Genomic DNA, 20201 nt, shown 5'->3' with positions numbered 1-20201 from the left:
TTAGATGAAGGCTATTAAACAATTGTGTGATCGGTAGCCTGATTTATATTTCTAGTGCTGTTTTATCACCCCATACATGCTTATTTTAAGGCAAAGTTATCAGGAGGCACCACATATCTCTTTTCACCATTACACGGATGACACTCAACAGTATTTACAGTATGTAAACAAAACTTATTCAATTCAATTCAATTTTAATTTATTTAAAAGGGACAATGTACAGTTAAAACATAAATGTTGCCATTTGATGCACTATACCAGATTGTAGCTTTAAGCTAATTTGCAATCAGGTGTGATCAGGTAGGGAGTCAGGTCTTGGTGATATAAAGGATGTTGGGATGACCAGTTATTGTACATATTCAAAAATACATTATCTGATCATACACAGTAGTTACTTGGCTTTACCTTGGCATCCAGGGCTACAGTAAAAAATGGTTTTAACCTTGCCCCAGCCCTTTACCTCACACATCAGACACAAATCTACAACAGCCTTCTTCTTTGTAAAAAACTGGAAACATCCTGTCTTCAAAGGATGATGAAATACTAGTCCAAGCATTTCTTTCTGCTAAACAAGACTACTGTAATTCTTTGTTATCAGGATGTCCCAATAACTCCATGAAAAGCCCCTGGCTGATTCAAATTACTGCAGCACAAGTACTGACAGGAACAGGGGAAAGACACAGCATCTCTCCTGTGTCCATCTTCTCTGCACTGGCTACCTGTAGAATCCAAAATCTTTCTCTTTACATACAAAGACTTAAATGGTCAAGCTCCACGGTATCTAAAAGTATAGCCCCTGCTCTCAACATGCAAAGGTAAAATGGGAAGCAAAGCCCTCAACTATCAGGCTCCTCTCCAGTGTGACCAGCTCCCAGTTTCTCTCTTCATTAAAGATCAGGCTTAAATCTGTCATCCTTGATAAGGCTTATAGTCAGAGCTGGCTCAGGAAAGTCCTGGACCTTTACTCTGTTATGCTGTTTTAGGCCTAGACTGCTAGGAGTACCGTGACGCACTCAGCATTCTCTCTCTCCTGCTCTCTCGCTCCACTGCATCTCTACCTCTGATTTTTGTGCATCCATTAAATCAATCAAAAATAATACTGTTGCAGATTCACTGTATGATGAAAACCAACTTTGAAAATGTCCCCGAAAGCATATAATACAAAAGCTAATGCAGGGCTGGCGAATGCTGTGGCTAATGGCTTTGTGGCATTGCCATTGTTGTTATTGGAATATGCAGGGGTAATACAATTATTCTAGGTTGTTGGTAGAGCTCTCATCCAGCATGCTGGACAACAAGCCTCCAGTCTTCCTCTAGCTTACATCACAACATCTGAGCACAACCAATGACAGCAGTGTCCAGCAAGCAAAGCATAAAGCACAACAAACTTAATGATACAAAGTACATGTGTGATGGAAAGGCATTTCAGCCACAGATGTAATGGTTGTCACAGCATGATGCTTGACTTGCAGTCTTCTGCCAGAATTGGTTCATTCATTTATTAACAGAACAGAGGGCGCGTACTGTTCATTCTTCTGTTTTCAATTCACCTCCATTGATTTTCATCTCCTTCCTATCCCTCTGTTTTCATTTCATTCTCACAGAAAGAAACAGAAGGAACCCTAGTCAGAGGAAGACTCATTAGTAGTAGTGGAAACCATTCAACCCCGGATTCTCAACTGGCCAGGTAACAACTACTCATCACATATTACAATGTCTGCTACGTGTATTTCTAAATGTGCAGATATCTGACAGTGAGCTTGGCTTGTATAACACAGAGTTCATTCTCTACACATCTAGCTGCACAAGGTAACAAGCCCTTCATTACAAAAGTTGCTGCAGAAATTTGACAAGATGTATGTACTGTGTATTGCACTGCAAAGGAACAAACACCATTCTATTACTGTTCTAATTGGTCAACTCATAGAGGTGAACCATTTTTTGTTATACATAGCATTTATGGGTATATCAACAGTCTCGTTTTATGATATAAACTGATATCAATAATATTGCACTGTAATACTCTCTTTGCCACGTTATGTTTTCATTTATATAGCCTACCGTAAACATGAATATACAACCACAACTAAAAAAAAATAAATACTGTTATTTAATGGCCACGTTTTATAACTGTTTGAAACTCACCCCATAGATATACATTAATTCTACAGCAAATCCATCAAATTAAAGGTTTATCCTCATTTTGCAGTGTGTTCCATTTCTGTCTGTATTAGGTAACAACTCAAGGACCCAGTTTTCCCAGCTTGGGAATATCAAAACCTAATTTTGTTTAGTAAAACAAAACAGTAATCTGTGAGTGTGCGTCTTACCATGAGGGAAGGTGACCTGGAATGGCTTTGTGGTGTTCCTGAGGTTCCACAGCGTCAGGCTGCCGTCTGAGTGACTGCACATGAACTGCTTCCCTTCATGATGCCAGCTAACCGAGTGGATGGCCTGTACCAGAGATAGAAAGGAAGATGATATATAAGAAACATCAACATTTTTCAGATTAGTTTTCAATTTTTTATTCTATTAAAAGAAAAAGGCAAGATAAGGATGTTTGTAATTGATGCTTCCATCCAAATACAATAAAAGACACACTTGACAGGATTGTGATGCACACCTACGTATGCAACAAAAGCTGCTGTTCATCTCACAGCTTTGGACCACAATCACGTTTTCACTACATGTACAGTAGCACAAAATGACAGTGTATCTCTGAGCCTTTGATGGGAATGTTAATTCATATCTTTATGACAACTTTATAGCTTTCTCTGCTGCGCTGCTGAGTGATGTGCAAGCTGAGATACCTCAGTCGTTCAAGTGAAGAGGTGTCATGTTCAAACTGAAACAACAAATGACAAAGCAGTCATAAAAGCCGAGAGAACAAGTCCACCTCCTTCTAGCTGCTTTGTCTTCACTGCATTATGATGGCGTCTTTCAAGCCCTCAATCTACCCACTTTGATCTGTCAAACGGCATGGTGTCCACTTACCCAAAACATGCCCACTTCATGATCCACATTTTCATATCAGTGTTGCTTCAATGCTTTTTCAAACCAAAACACACCACTGTCAAAACTGCACACTTTACTGTCAAATATTGGCATTTGGAAATTAAGTTCCAACAATGCAATGTCAATGCATGGCCTCTGTTTGTACTGGACTATGGCTGCAGCTGTGCATAATGAGCCCAGTCAACCAAGAATACTTTAAATATACCTCACCCAGCTCATAATATTGAAACATTTTACTTTTCTCTTCCATTTCATTAAAAAATGTGAAAATGTATAAACTTTTCTTTTTATTCTTTGTAATCCCTGCCCTTTCACATACGTCATACCTTAGCAATTTGTGATCTGCAATTTAATGTCAAAAGACATTTGAAAGATATTTCTTTTGAGATATGGCCTTACATATCGTCTGGATCAGTCTTTCCTCATTTGCACAGCCAGCTTGCAGCATTTGACTATTAGGATGCAGCCTAGGTCTCGTTTTCTTAAGAAAGCAGGATACTTTTCATATGTCTCACACATTCATAAGGTTAAAGGCCAGCAGAAATTTCCATTGGAGATTTGTTCTAATTAGCTGGAGTAGAGTAATAATTCATCTTGTTCAAATGGGACTATTATTTGGGTTAATTAAAGTACATGGAACATTCACATAATTTAAAAAAGGTCAGCGTCTGCTTGAAGCTTCCATAACTAAGGTACGACAGTGTGTACTACAATTGGTTTCCTTCACATACTACTGTAGGTGTGTGCAGTGCTTTTGGAGAATATAAAAGATGTTTAACATAACAGATGCAAAGACAAATCCCGTGACAGTGAAAGATCATAATGTAAAGATCATAATGATTTAATGATAAGAGTAAAGTGTGTAGCAGTGAGAGTAGCTGCAATCCAGTACATCTGTCCTCTTTGAGACATGTAAGTGGTGGTGTGTCTTTTGTAATCAGCTGAGGAGGTGTGAGACAGAGATGCTGGAGGTGATGCACATGAGGCCACTTTAATGACTGTGAGCAGGAGGTGAGTCATCAAGGGAGATGGGACAGGAGATGAGAGGTGGCAGCGGATATCGAGGATCAGAGCTACAAGGTGAAAGTGTCCAAGGACCAAACTGGGTTTGAAGCCATAGAGGTTAAAAAAGCAAATTAAATAAGACTGATGTGTGTGTGTGTGTTTTAGATTGTTGGTGTATGTGTGTGCATGTAATGGACATAGAGTACTGTACATGGTAAATCCAGTCTGAAGCTGTTAAAGACATTTGCACTCTAGGTAAGATCAGTTCTATACCTGATACTGGTAACAGCATTACCATCTATTGGGTGAGCATCATCCCACCATTAATTTTGGTAACTGATAAAGACTGAAATAGTATATACTACAGACTGTCAGATCAAATCAAACATATTTGACACAAAGGATACCCTCTTATCTTATGCTTTACCACTCTCTGCTAAACGGAAACAGACACTATAGTCTTCACCATTCAGCTGACAGTTTGGTGCGAGCTGTCAGACGCAGCCTGGGCTGCTATGAGCATGCACAGGGTTTTCCAGCCACTGTGCCCAGTCAGAAGAAGAACAGAAGTAATTGGATGCAGGCAAAAAAACTTAAACTAAAGTTAAAACTGTGAAATTTAGCACCTGATGATAAAGCTGCCTTGTTGAAAATAAAAACCTTGATGCTGATGAAAGCTGAAAATTGTCCTACTTCTTTGTTGCAGTTCAAAGTATTGGCAGACAAAAAGGTTAGTCTAAGTGATGGGAGGAAGATGAAAAGATAAAATGGATATTCTCAAGGCCACATATTTATGTAAGATGGACCACAGGAGCAGGGCCAGCCTTTTAAACACAGATCTGTGTGACTGACTGAGTATGTCAACGTCACAAATATGCAGTTTAGCCACAAAGCATTTGATGTAGTGTTTTAATCAGATCTATACTGTTAGTACCTATGGATATAAATTCTAAAGACATATGTAGTTTTGGTTGTGTTAAAGGTAGAGTGGGAGATCCTGGAAAAACGGTTTGAGCAGGCTACATAGAAAATACACTGTTGAAAAGTCCAAGCCCCTTTCTTCAGACTTCTCTCCGAAGCCACACCTCCAGAGCACAGGAATGCACAATGCTTGTTCTTTTCTGCCATAAAGTTGCTGCAACTGTTGAATTTAACAAGCTAGCATACAGTAAGCTCTAGCATCGTCTTTTGCATACTGTATGATAAATCGTTGAAGCCTCTGAGCACATGCATGATTAGTGCACTAAGAGGCGTAGAGGGGGGAGGGAGGAGCAGGTGAGACTTTGATAGACGCGTCACGATCCAGTGAATTTGTTTGTGGCGATGGTGATTTTACAGGATTGTCTGTTCCACAGGTGACTGACATTTTTCATTTTTTGTGAAAAAAGCTTAGTAAAAACCTTTGCTGGCGGAATGCAGTGATTGTGTAACATTTTTGTAAGAAGTGTTTAGTATTGCTTTCAGACACCCAAGCTTCAAAGTTACTTTGTAAGAGAAAGTTTCAAGAAAAATCTCACTGTCAAACTGTCTTAGAAATGACAACATGGAAACAACTGTTTACATATTTCCACAGCAGTTTGGTGTCATGTAACCTGATGCACCAGATGGCGTGTTACACAGAACCATCTGGGAAGACTAAGCTGGAAACTGTTTGGAAGAAGGCAAATACTTTAAAAAAGCACTTGGCAGATGATTGGATGAACCATCCGTCTGTCATTGTCTATCATAGGCGAACTTCATCCAGTCACATTCTTCATCATCTCCATTTTTCTCTTTTCCACTCACAGTTCTGATATCACCGTTATCAGCACTGTGCTAACCCATTAAGAAGCTGCCATTGTCGACGAACAACAACAATGAACGCTGCTGTCACACCTAATATCCACCCACAGCTGCCACTAGTTCCTCTCTCACAGGATGCTGATTGGTCAGATCATTATGGTTGGTGCGGCTGGCAGGATGGATTCTTCTCCAGCTGCCTCGCAGGGTTCGGTGTCATTCGAGGTTTGTAAATTTTGCATCGCATCAATCATGCACCACCCTCTGTGTGAACATATTTCATTTTTGTTGCAATTTCCTGCTCTCCACCAAATTATGCCCCATGCTGTAAATTCTCTTTCCTGCTGCTATGAAAAGGCATCCCAACAGAGAGCAGTGGGAAAAAGTGAAAATTTGTTTATATTATAAGCCAAGTAAGACTGAAAGCATCTGAGTGTTCCATTTCCTGTCAGTATAACATAAATCCAAATACAGTACTGTACAGGGGCTGGTACTATGAAACAAAATAGTTTTACCTGACAATGCCTTCACTTAAGCTGTTGGGTTGCACGGAGAAGCTCACCTCATCATAGTAGATTCTGAAGTCTGCCTTCTTGGCCCGGAGGTCCCACTGTACGATCGTCCCACTCTCAAACCCTACAAGCAGCTGCAGAGGTGAATGACAAAGAATGGTAAATAAAGAAGTGATTAAAGATATAAGAGCAGACCATGCATCAACAGCAGTATTGTGTTTCATGTCTTTCATGTCTTTGCTGTGATGTAGAAAATCCGTTCTACCGCCTGTGGGCTCACCAAAATACTTTTCCAACACGCTCTCCTCAACCTTTAGTGATCTTATTCAGAGTTGTTTGTGATGACAGTTTCTCAGCTGCCCCCTTCTGAGTCTCACTGCTAATTCAACATGACGTCTTATGAGTATAATTGAGCCATATGCTTCACTATACAGACATATACAAAATTTGATCCGGTTCATTGATTTGTATAGTACAAGTGCACAGGTCTAATACACATACAAACAATTCTATGCACATGCCTTCTCACCCATTTTAGTGACATACATACTGTATGAATACAGGCACAAAGCTCCGGCATCCACTCACAAAACAACAAAAATCTACCTCACACAGGCACGCACACGCACAAGATAAGAGTAAAAGTGAAACAATCTGATCACAGATCAGAGGAGGGAGATCAAGAATGATATGTGATGATGGAGGAGCACAGGCTGCAAGGCAGAGTGGAGGAGACAGCTTTCCTGCTGAGAGGAAAGACGGCGTCTTAAAACCTCAGATGAAAAGTTGAAGGCAGGTGATGTGAAAGGGAAAACCTGCTGCTCTGCCAGCCCAAGCTCTGCATCAGTAACCCCGATAGTCACAAATGTAAGTAAACAGATGCACAAAGATATACCGTAGAACATGTATTAGGAACAACACACTGTGCTGTGTAAACTCTACACATTAGAGCACGCAGAGAAAGTGCTTTTGAATAAAAAGTGGCTGACGGCAGTAGTAGAATTATTTTCCCACATAGAAATATCACAAGCATTAACATCATTGATATTAATAATAAAATGTTGAGCCATTTCCAAGGTACTGATATTATGAAGGCTGACTCACTCACAAGAGTAGGGCACTTAAATGTACAGGAGCCACTAATAATGGTATCATATACAGAATTGTCTGTTCCTGCTATGCCTGGTTAGCAAAAGTCTGTTAAAGCTGCATCTAACAATTATTGTCACTAACAATAAATCTACCAATTGAATTATTGATCAACCAAACTGAAAAGTATCCATTACAAAGGTCATTAGTTGTGATGTACTTTTTATCCTGTCAAGTCCAACAGCTGGAAATATTGAATTCACTCAGATGTATGATGCACTATAATACATCTGAGAAGCTTAAACTATGCTTTGCATTTTTGCTTAGCATTTATTATTTGAAATGTTTTGCAGAAGCATTGCAGATTGACTTATTAACCCCACTGTAGCTGTCTGTTCATCTATTTTTAGATGCAAGAAACTCAAAGGAATCATCAAAACACAGGTCTGATTTGCAAGTGATTTATACAATTAAGCCCTAACATATCCAGCTGAGATGGTGCAACAATATTTTAAATAAAGGAAATCTCATATACATCAAATGTTGTTCATAACAGGCCAGGGAGTCTGTACAGTCTGTCCCAGGAAACCATTCATCTGTATCAGTTTTTTATTTTTCTGCTATAATGCTGCTATAAATTCTGCTGTAGAGTAAAAGGGCGTCAGCGCTGATGGATTCTTAGTCTGTGTGAGCAGTGATGTGTAACTATGTCTAAGAAAAACACTTTTTCATACACCACATGGCTCAACCTTACATTTCATTTTACAGTCTCCTACACAGTCAGACCTGTTTTGGATTATGTCTAGTAAGGCTTAGATAAGGAAAATTGCCTCCATTATTCCCAACAGAGCTTATTGTTACTTGTGTTTTGTTTCTTGTGGAGCATAAATGATTACAATTAATTTTCCAAGTATTAATGTCAGATTTACTTTCATAGTCCTAATTAGGGATCTTGTACCGTAGACTGTATTTATTTACCACCACTAAAGAAAAAAACACATGTGGGAGCTATCCTCAGTCTTTTAGGTTAGTAACAATAATACCTCCCATTATTTTTATTTTTCATACTACATACAGAACTGCCTAGTGTGTGACTGCAGTGTGAGGCAGCAGCTGTAATCATGTGTCTCATTTTTGTCTTCACAGGTTGTCAAGACTGTTTTGACCTAGTGGCAGTGAAATCCATCGGGAAAATCAATGTGTTCCTCAATGACCTCTCTTTTACAGCAACCTCCTCCTGTCACTTTCCCTACCAATTTGACTGTAGCATGACCCTGAAAAACTCCACGCTCCTCAAGGGATATTACCTACAGGTGCCTCTCACCTCTTTCCTTCTGTGTACATGTGAAAACCCAAGGGACAGGGAAAAAGAACATGAGAGCACCAATGGGAGGGTCACTTTTCAGAGAATGGTTTTACTTCAGTGAGCCAGAAAGAAAAGCTGAGAGAGTGAGAGGTGAAGCAATTAGGAAAAAAAATGAATGCAAGTTAGAGAGACAGAAAAGAGGCGCGAATAAAGCATGGAAATACAGAGAAAGAAGAGGGAGGACGGATGTGTAAGTGAAGAAAAAGGGCAGAAATTTAATTAAAGGCAAGATTTAACAAAGGCAAAAAAAGTGGGAGAAAGGAGACGGCCTGTAATGTTGTAGATTGTGGTAACGTTAGAACAGGAAGTGTGCTGCTGTGTCTATTATCTGCCTACTCACCTTCCCTTCATCCTTTGGGCTATCGCTCAAATGAACCACAGGTCCTGGATGAGCTTTAGTTGCTCTGTGATGAGAGGGAAAGATAAAAGGGAAGTGAAGAAGACTCTTACATCTTGTTTAAAGAGGACATGTGAACAATAAGTAATGAGTTATTTTACTATAGTTACTCTACCTGTACAAAAACACAAACTAACATGGACTAACATGAAGCTAAGTGTCATGACATCTATAGATAGAGGGGAATATTGATTAGCTTGTGAAGTGCTGTGTGTGTTATGATGTAACTCCTCACAACACAACACCTACTGCATTAATTCAATATGCTGTTACACTAAAAAGAAAAAAAAAATTCTGCTCATGAATTCATCTTCCAGAGTACAGACTCTCACAGGTTGGGAGTTCATTATTCAGTCAAAGAAGACATGGCACATTAAAAAAATAAGGTAACACAGAGATCATTAGGAATTGCATGAAGAGCTCTACTGCACTTGAAAGTCAATCATAACTCTTGCTGTTAGACTTAAATATCACCATCATGTCGCAGTCAAAGACTTCCACTCGTTACTAAGTAACAGTATTGAGTGGCAGGAGGCTGTTTTAAGGCACACGTCACGTCACTACATACTACAATACTAGAAAATCTAAGCAAAAACTAAACAAACCAACAAAACATGTATCATATTATTCAACATTGTGATTTATGGTTTTTAAAACATGCTTCATACAGTATTCATGCATAAATAAAGACCAATTATGTATTATATAACATTCTGGGCCTGCATAACCTGTATTTCTTTTTTTTTTTTTTAATTCAAAAATGGATATTAGGACATTATAGCACACAGCTTGATTTGCCTACAAATATGACTCAGCAAAGAAACATTTTGCACTGCTGAACTTAAGAGAGGCCCATTATCTGCCAGTGTTGGGATCATGATAAATTAGACAAAAAGCAAAAAGGAAGGGACGTCATGGTTTATATAATCAAATCTTCTCCCAACCAAAACTTGCAGCAGAAAAAGCATCATGGCTGAAATGTGAGCGGCTCTGGGACACTGAGGTAAAGTGTGACTGACACGTTCAGAAGGGCACAGTTAGTTCTGCCTGCTGCCGGAAGGTGATAAAGAACATGAGACCACGGAAAGCAGGAAGCAACAAAACATCAGCAACACACCTGTCCATTTGCTGAAGTGCCACAATGGGTGAATGCCAAAAGCAAATCTTGCCACACCAGCCATCCAGAACAAATAATACACTAAGCTGATGCACACTTTATGATGTAACATGCATATGCACTTTTGACCCAAGAGCTGTTGTTGCACATCAAAAAACCCACACACACACACTAACACACAGTGTGCCATGGATGACACTACAGTAAGTTCTTTTTGAGTTTATTAGTAAAACAAGTTATGAAGTCGTTGGACAGAAAATGTTCACAACTGTTATCGAATATTGATTCAGTGGGCTGTAACAGAGGGCGAAGGCTCGCTATTGTTGTGGAAGGTCGTTTTCTCCAGCCAAACAAAGTCTCAAAGTGAAAGTTGGTAAAAGTGAAAGTTTGCCTTTCAGGAAACAAGGCCAAGTCATTTAAAACAATACAAACGAATAAATGGGAGTCCTTTACAAAAGAGAAAATTATTTGCAGACGGATTGGATGTTTCCTCCACCTCAGCTCACATGGTTGGACAAATCACACTAGTTATAGGGGTCTCCATCACCTATAATGTTGGGTTATCATCACCAGACAGTGTTATATACCTGGGTCCAGAGCCTCAGCCACACAGACTAATCTCAGGGTGCTGGAATTACACTTGGAGAAACAGGTACACTCCACCACTAACTCCAGTGAGAGAGACACTTGGCACCAATGATGCGGATGAGGCAGTAAGTGATCACAAAATCTGGTCTGGCCAGGATGTTTGAGTCTGCCAGAAAGATGAGTCTGCATCGATTAACAGTCTCTGGTCCCTTACTCATGCAAGGTGATGAGGAGATGTACGGTAGGTTTCCTCCTGTGAACCTGCTTGCTGGCTCATAAATGTAGTGAGGAGGGATTCGTTTTTGTAGCAAACTGATATTCTTTTTGGGGGCACCCAAAGTAGATGGGTTTCATGCTACTGGAGGAAGCAATAATGTTTTATCTATAAATAACAAGTTTGACATAAGGGGTTTAGTGCCCAGTGCCAGGGTTATATAGAGTGCAGTTATGGAGTTCACAGGTTCAGACATTAAATCTGCCCCGGAAAATCCTCAGAGTGCAAATCATCAGCATGTTAGCCAGATTTATAATATTGAGAGCGTCTCACCCATCCCTCTTTCCTAAATTAGTAAATCATTATCTACTAATCACCATTGCTACCACTGGCGGCAATAAAGTGTCCCAGAAAGCAAACAGTTTCCTAAAACAGAATCATAGTTGTTTCCCTAAAAATAGGTGTCTCCTCCCTAATATTGAACTTCCTCTTACCCAATACTGACAACTCCAGCCTTAAAGGGACAGTATGTGAGATTTACCCCCATCTAGCGGTGCGGTTGCATGTCGGCACGTATTCTTGCTGTTGCGTTTACGTAAACTCGGGCAGAAGTCAGAAAAACAACACACGCTGCATGTATCAGGATAAACAAGCCTCTATGTAAACAAACGGTCCGCCAGCACGAGGCAAAACAATACAGGCGTGACAATATGTTGTCATGGTGATGTCGTATTGTTTACCTGACCCACGTTTTACCGGCTTTCTCTCGTCGAGTAAAATAACATCCAGTTGGTTTGCCGACGGCGTCACTCACGGCGTCATTCAGGTGTCTGACTGCACCTGAAGGCAACACCAGTGCCTCCGTCCTTCCTCACACTAGCTACACGGTGGTGACAGTTTTAACAGGCGCTGTCTGGAAAACTTTCTCCCCGAGCCGAGAAGCTCCGGCGGCCCGAGTTTGAGGTTACTTACAGCCACGGTGACACTGAACGTAAAACATGGCGATTCAACATGGCAGAGAAGGTTCGGTGAACCCCCCCCTGTATGTTTGTAACGACTTGTAACATCTCATTCTAAGGTACGAGAAAGCGCTCGTTTGTATGCGGGCGCGATTCCACATCAGTGAAATACGTATTTATGAAAGCGATATTTGATTTTTGTCAATAAAAAGCCAATAAAGTCCCATACTGTCCCTTTAACAAAATCCTCAAATTTGTTTTTTCTAAACATTAGAAAACTGTTTAATTACTTGACTATTCAGCACAATCTGGATATGATTGGGAAAATTATGACTGATAATTTAGAAAAAAAAGCCTAAAACCCTTTTAATGCAACTTCACCACCTGATTACACCAATGCACATGCCAAGCAAGGTTGGGGTGTGGCTTTTATCTGAGTCCAAATTACAACTAGACTCACATAGACATTTGTGCTGAAACCATCTTCAGGTAAATACTGTGACCCCTTCATAAAGCCTTCTTAAATATTTGACAGTCTCTCTCACTCTCAGTTCAACTGGCTGAGGCAGATGGCCGCTCACCCTGAACCCGGTTCTGCTTGAGATGTCTGCCTCTTAAAAGGATTTTTTTTTTAAATGTTATTCCTTGCTACTGTTGCCAAATGCTTGCTCATGGTGGGAACTGTTGAATCCCTGCAAATACATTGAGTACTGTCTAGATCTGCTCTATGACAATTATCCAGAGATAACTTATATTATGATTTGCTGCTATAGAAATAAACATTTACTTGACTTTATTCATTTTATGTTCACCTCAATATGTTCTGGAAAGTTGCGAGGCGGTGGATGTAGCCTACTGCTGATTTGTATAAACATAAGTCTTACATCACTGATTCTGCTGCAAAGAATTAATGATGATTAACAAAAAACCAATAAACACTGCATGAAAATTGGAAGCAGTTAGAGCACAAATTATCTAGTTTGATCTGATTACTGTCTCTGTGGTCATTAGTCTCCAAGTGTACAGAGGCTGTAGCAGGGATGTTGTATACCAGAAAAGTACCTACACAACAAGCTGAAATGAAACTGGTGGAGCTACTGAAGTATGAGGTTTTAAGGTAGCAAGCTTAATTGGATGATTCTGTTCCTTTTTAAAGATGTACTGTAATGACACTGTTTTACAACCCGATGAGCAACCTACTCATCCTAAAAAGCTTCATCAAAAGTACTACTGTCTCTGCACTTGTTCAGCAATGATGTTTTAAAATCATCTCAAAGATGAAGCCAAAAACCCACTCAAACAATCCTGTCTGTAGCGACTCAGGGGATCTAGAAAACCAGGCTAATTTTCCTGCCTTTGGCCCAGTGAATGCTGGGATAGAGTCCAGCAATAACAGGTGTAGACTACAGGTGTATAGTACTCTGCACAACAACACAACAGAGAACGGAAGAGTTGAAATGTCAAGTTATAAAAAGGTATGACCAACCGAATGAATTTATAGTTTGAGTTATGAGGAACTGGAAAACATGATGTTTTTTTTCTGTCAGTCATGGCTACCAAGGCTGCTGCTGATATTACAAAGCAAGACCTTCAGATACAGCACAGCCAAGAGAGCCAAGGTAACCCATCACAGGAGAGAGGAAATAATCAGCAGGACAGATAAAATAGGAGGGAGGCATGGCAGGAAGTAGCAAAGGATGAAGGACATAAAAAAGAACATAACAACTGTTGTTGAGGATTAAACAAATGTCCTACAGGTGGCACCTCTTTATTGTCTTTTCCCCACAAGTCAATTTGGCCCATACTATACTCACCTACAGTAAAAAGGCTACCAAACAAAGATTCTTTTTTTTTCTTCCTCTGTATTTGCATCTTCATATTGTAAGCTGTCATTTTTACATTTTGCAAAGACTACTTAGAATTCATGTTTTCCTTTAGCACAACAGTCGACAATACACAACCACAGAGTTTAGAATGTGGCTCCCCTACTTCATTCTTTAATCCTTTAATCTGTAACAGAATATGTAATTTACTAAGGAAGAATTTCATCCCCTCCTCTACCAGACTAAATCACTTTATTTCGAGGATTTGTGCACTGGTCTTACAGTATACAACAATGTTTCTGAAGAGATGGAGCAAGGAAAAATTTAAACAAGCATGTTTAACTCAGAGACAGTGCCCTTACTGACTGTAAACCTTGTAACAGCTGGTGATTTTTTTCCAACTTGCCACATAGATTTGAAAGGAAATTCCAAAGGTTGGTAAATAATGCAAGTTAAATACTGAAAAGTTCAACCAGCCTTGCACCATCTCTGTGTTGTTTTTCATACTTAACCTTTTTTTTTTTTTTTTTTTTTACATTTCCCTTAGGTTTCACACATGCATTTAATTACGGGGTTGTGGTTACCATCTATTTCTGTTGTCATGTATTTCTATGCAGTGTATTTGCATTTTAAGATTACTCAAAGCTTGTTCTTTATTTCACAGTCTAAACAGCAGAAATGCCAAACATGCCAAAGTTGATTACGGCAGACATGATGCCAGGAGTAAACATAATTCTGTTCATGGGAAGGATCTATGAACTGCAGCAGAGTGTGCACTGGGATGCTGTGTTTTCCCATTCCCCCCTGCATCTCATCTTTATATCTCATTTTGGAATGAATCTCCTGAAGATGAAATTGTGCATTAAATATGTTCTAAACGCATTTGAATTTCAATGAGAGCCCAGCCCTCCTGTTTGGGAACAGTGGCCCCAGTTGAATTGTTGCTATAACAGATTCTTTTGGTTTGTATTAAATTAATGCATGTGTGAGTGTCTGTCACACAAACAAACACTGTGATGACACAGATACACACACAATTGTAACCACACATACACACACTAAATATGACTCACACTCTGCTGTTTGAACACAGTAGAAAGTGTGGATGAGTTCTCCCCTGCTCAGTGTTCCACCGCAGGAAAAACAGAAAGTCCCCCCTCATCCCTATTCATGTGTGGTGGAAAACCTCCCCACCCAAACTATCAAACTCCCCAGCTGCTGTGTGTATTGGGGGATGCACTTTCTTCTAGTTCAACTTCCCATGAACTCCACCTCAGAAAGGTAGAGAGTGCTGACGGTTAGAAAACAGAGATTACATTATACATTATTATCTAGGCTCAAACAGAGCACAATGTGGAGTGTACAAAAACCCAGTTTTCAAATGGCTGTGTGCTCTCCCAGCTTATTGCACCTCTGGTATCTTTATTTTGCTATCTTTTTCTGTAGTATTTAGTAGCTCTGCATGTTCAATGATTTGTGTACAGATGCATGTTTACTATAAACACAACCCCATACCAGTAGTTGATTGGTCAGGGACACCTGCTCAGTTTGGTAGGTTTGTCAGCTGCTGCTTTATAGACCAGAAGAAAATCCATACTGGTACGTATGTATGATTACTGTATCATGCCATTGAGTTTGTACAGAATTACAAGAAAACTCAGAAACTACTGCTCATCTGTTCCAAGTAGGTGTATTACTGTTTATTAATGCTGTCAATGTACTCAAGTACTGGGGAAATTACTGAATTACATGATGACCATGAGGTGATTACTTACAATAACCCATTTGTTAATGTTAAAAATGTACAAATTCACATATAGATTATTGCCAAAAACATGTATTGTGAGATCACAGTGTGCCCTTGAACTTTTAACTTTAAAGGGATAGTTCAACATTTTGGCAAATTGGCCCATTGCCATAATCGCTATAGTCATAGCAGTAGGTTCGTTACCTTTAATTGTCGGTGTAAGCTATTTTTAGAACGGTGGAGCGGAGCGGCAGGCTGCTCAGAGATACGCTATGGAGGCTAAGGGAATTTCTTGGTTTCCCTCATCAAACTCATCAAATACACAACCCAACAACTCAAAAACGCTGTCGTGGACAAGTTGTGAGCTGCACAATCACCACGCTATGATAATAACGGAACGTTACGAGACAGAGTTGTTTTAGAGGTAAATTCATGCAAAACCGCTGATGTGCGTTGCGTTCAGGGACAGTTTTTCAGCAAGCAGACTCTGTATTTACCCTGTATTTACCTCGAAAACGGCTCCGTTTCGTAACGTTGCATTATTATCTCATAGCGTGGTGATTGTGCAGGTCACACCTTGTCTACGAAAGCGTTTTGGAGTTTTGGGATTTTGTATTTGATGAGTCTGATGAGAGAAACCAAGAAATTCCATTAGCCTCCATAGCGTAGCTCTGAGCAGCCAGACGCTCCGCTCCTCCGTTCTAAAAATAGGTTACACCGACAAATAAAGTTAACGAACCTACTGCTATGACTATAGCGATTATGGCAATGGGCCAATTTGCCAAAATATTGAACTATCCCTTTAACCATTAAAACTGAATCTGTTCATCCTTGAGTCCAAATACATTGTTGTGCCAAATTTTAAGACATTCACTCAAGGAGTTAAATATCACATTTAAGAGTCAATGGGACTGATGGATGTGAGGAACCCAAGAACATAATAAACAAACATAACAAAGTATTTAATAACACATAAACCAAAGCAAGAAATTATTAAATAAAGGAGTGTTTAGTGACGACTGGCAGACAGTCCACCCACACATACACATCAGTGTCATGACTGCTCGCTATAGTTTGGGCTGTCATAAGGCAACAAGATGGCTTGGTATTAGAGTGACTTGTGACTGACACTGCAGCAGGGGATTTGCCACAAGAATGGTGTGTAGGTGGGTGAAACCAAGAGACAAAACACGGCGTACAATGCAAACGAGCACTTTTGCACATTTGTATACTTGCTGCTGTCAATCTGCAGCATAATGCAGCTACACAGTCAACACTGGCAACAAAGAAAAAAAGTGTGCGTCAACAAATTATTAAAGGTTTCTATTGAAAGTAGTATTATGCCCAAATGAGAGCCGCTATACAACATTGTGAATGCCTATTGCCAACTGGGAACAAGACCATAATGGGAGGATGAAAGCAGTTGATTCAATGAGGTTGTGTGTTGTTGTTATTTTTTTAATATAGCCTGTGACTTTGACATGTATTAATCTAATGACTCATTTAGTCTCCAAGTTGATTCACTCTCAACTTGTTTGTTTTATAAAAAAAAAAAAAAAAAAGCATTTTATGTTTATTACAAATCAATGATGGATATATTCAGTAAGAACAGCTATAATGTTCTTCAGTCTAGCAAGTACCAACACCGTTAACTTAAACATGGCTGAACATTAGCATATGAATATAAATAAGAAGTAGCAACAGCCAGTAATTCTGAATACAATGCCTACGATATATTAATCTTCTGCATGAGTGTGATGTGTGGAGAATCAGGTTATTTTAGCCATTATTGCAAAACAAACTTCCACATATTCATCCACAGCTACAGCTACAACAATGCAGTGTTCACTTCTCTCCGCACTAACGCCTCTTATTGTCCAACTTTAAGAGCCTGTAATTAAACTCAACCACTTCTGAGATTTGAACCAGGAAATTATGACAAATGGCACTCGAAGGGCTACTCACTGCAGGACTACCAACACATTTAAACCTTATTTCTGGTACTGAGCTAATCTTTCTTTTTTTTCCTACATACTTACTTAGAATGCATTAAGAGCGTACCCGGCCTAGTAAATTGGCCCTCATTATTTCATCACCAATGTGCCGCCTGACCCAGTACCCTCCCCACCACCGTTGTCATTGTCATTACATTAGGAATCATCAGTGTGCTCACAATGACTGTTATTATCATTTCTGTCATCTCCAGTATTTGGAGCATTAGATACTCACAGTTCTATGGCCTTGTTCCACATGATGACATATCCAGACAAAATGAAGGACTCGATATTGACGATGTGCGTGTTTCCGCGCTCTGTCCCCACGTACAGCCATTTGCTCTGAAAGGGAAGGTGGCAAAATGTGACCCTGGAGAACAAGAAACAAAGGAAGAAAGAGACTGGATGTTAGAATAAGAACAGTCATGAAGGCTGACAATTTTTTTTTGTGAATCCTTTGGGTCACAGGATTCTTGTGGGATTCTAAGAGGACGGGAGATTAATCACGCAGTTAATCACGTGATTAGGATGGGAAAGGGAAAAAATGCAGGACTGCGTACATACAATAGCTTTGTACCACATATGCAGTGGTAACATGAATTAACAATATAGTTAATAAATCAACACCTGCTGTATTTGATTTTGATTTTGTGAGTATTATGTACAATTCTGATTTCAGAAAACTGTATGTCTTATTTATGCAGTATGATGCAGTGAACTCAAAAATTAAAAATCAGCTTTTAACTTTAAAATGAAGGTGCAATTGCAGGAATGACAGGTTCGTACAGGTTCTCTCTTGTTGGGCACGACACAAACCAACTGACCATGCAAACATGGACTAGGAGGCAGTTGCTCGATGAAACAATTGTTGACATGTGTTTACCTTCTCTAGCCTTCAGTATATCCTGCACCTGGCTGTATCTATGGTGTCACCGTCACAACCAGCGGTGCCCGATGGTAATGATTGTCCCTTTTCAAAAAGTCAGGTCCTGATTCATTCAACTGAGATGCCCTGACTCACTCTGAATCACAGTTTAATTTAGAACTCGACAAGAAGGTGAAAGTCTGTCTCCCTCTACAATGCGGCACCTTATGTATAGATGTTATCGCCTACGTTCGCTCCTCCTGCCCTTTATGTTGCCACTCAGTGAACTTTTGCACTCATCCTGTACCAGCTCACTCTGTGCTGGTATAAATAGTTATTCAAAGAGCCCTTAAAAATGACTGCCACTGAACTTTTTCTGTGTTCCATTATAGTACATTTCTGCAGCACAGGCTAAGGTGGTCCATTATTTCACACATAGCCATTGTTCCTCTATTCAAAGCCTTGAATTGCATAACATCTTCATTAAATGCAGAAAAGTATTCCAAGCAGTCATTATTGTGCAAATATAAATCCTGGACCTTGACTTGATGTTCATTCCTGACAAGACGAGGTACTACTGGAGCTTACAATCACCAAACCTGAGTAACGACATCACCTGTTTACAAAACAGTCTTCTAAGACCTCTCTTAAACCTTTTGGTGGTTTCCATGACCACAATATAATTATGATCCGATAATAGGCTGCTTAAACCACTATTGCTTTCGCATTAGTATTCATCATCTTTGTAAGCATCTTAACCAGGGAATAAAGATGAGCACACACTAAGTCACTCCTGTCCATGCTGATTACCTTGGAAAGATGTGGGAGATCATTGGGCTCCAGCCCCAAAGCCACCAACCCAGCAAGAGGCAGGATTATTAGATAGAAGACAAATGAGATGGCAGACAATTCAATAAGGATTTTAGGGGCTTGGGGCGATGACAATATTCAAACTGGCAGAGGGGGGGAGGGGGTCAGCAGAGGCACAGTGTGAGAAACAGAGGCCTGTACAGTCCTCTGTCCTTTCAATATGCATTTATCATTAACGCTCCTATGTAACACATATTTGTATCAAGAAGCTTAGGGATCAAGCTTTCTGCGTTACTACAATTCTTCCACAAAAATAGCAACAAATGAGATGCAATCCAAACCTCTTGTCAAACTTCATCTTAACTCTTACTTCAGAAAAAATATAATAATAACCTAGTGAGTCTTGACATTTCCCATGTATGAAAACGCTTTTGGATGAGGTATACTTAGAAAAAGCCTTTTAGCGCTGATTACCTCCTTGAAATGTCACAGGAAAGATCAAATAAAAGACAAAGCTCTTAAGAAAAAAAATCTAAAGAGGAAAGGACGAGAAGATGAAAGGATGTGGAAAGTAGTAAATAGTGGTGAATACAGATCCAGAGGGCAAAAGAGGGAAAGTCAAACGAATGGTTTTGACTCCAGACAGTCAGAGCAGGCACTGTCATCAAGCCTTATAATTATCAATCCAAGAGGACAGGAGGAGACATGGCTTTAGCCTCCAGCTGACCAGTCAATGCCAAACCAGCTGAGGAGCAAATACCCCTAATGAAGTAAACAGATGCAGGGATTAATTGAATTGGTGACATCATCATGGCCACTGGCGACCTTGCCATCTGCTCTGCATGAGATCTGACACAACTACTTAAGGAATTCTACGATGACTATCTACAGTGTATCAGCAAAGAATGGCCATGTTGGATA

At 39.8% G+C, this 20201-nt stretch overlaps 1 protein-coding gene across 1 annotated transcript in view; it reads right to left on the bottom strand.

Annotated features, from left to right (window-relative positions):
• Nucleotides 1-20201, bottom strand: part of stxbp5l (syntaxin binding protein 5L) — a gene marked incomplete at both ends in the record, with an annotated part of 140459 nt that overhangs the window by 42318 nt on the left and 77940 nt on the right. Inside the window, 4 exons of the mRNA XM_083997452.1 lie at nucleotides 2331-2454; nucleotides 6362-6445; nucleotides 9107-9170; nucleotides 17841-17975. Of these exons, the coding sequence (XP_083853578.1) occupies nucleotides 2331-2454; nucleotides 6362-6445; nucleotides 9107-9170; nucleotides 17841-17975 (407 nt within the window). The remainder of the gene's footprint in view (nucleotides 1-2330; nucleotides 2455-6361; nucleotides 6446-9106; nucleotides 9171-17840; nucleotides 17976-20201) is intronic.

Source organism: Trachurus trachurus, assembly GCF_905171665.1.
Source record: "Trachurus trachurus genome assembly, chromosome: 21".
Classification (NCBI taxonomy): Eukaryota; Metazoa; Chordata; class Actinopteri; order Carangiformes; family Carangidae; genus Trachurus; species Trachurus trachurus.
The sequence above is the reverse complement of the archived record's forward strand: the minus strand, read 5'-3'. Positions and strand labels throughout refer to the sequence as shown.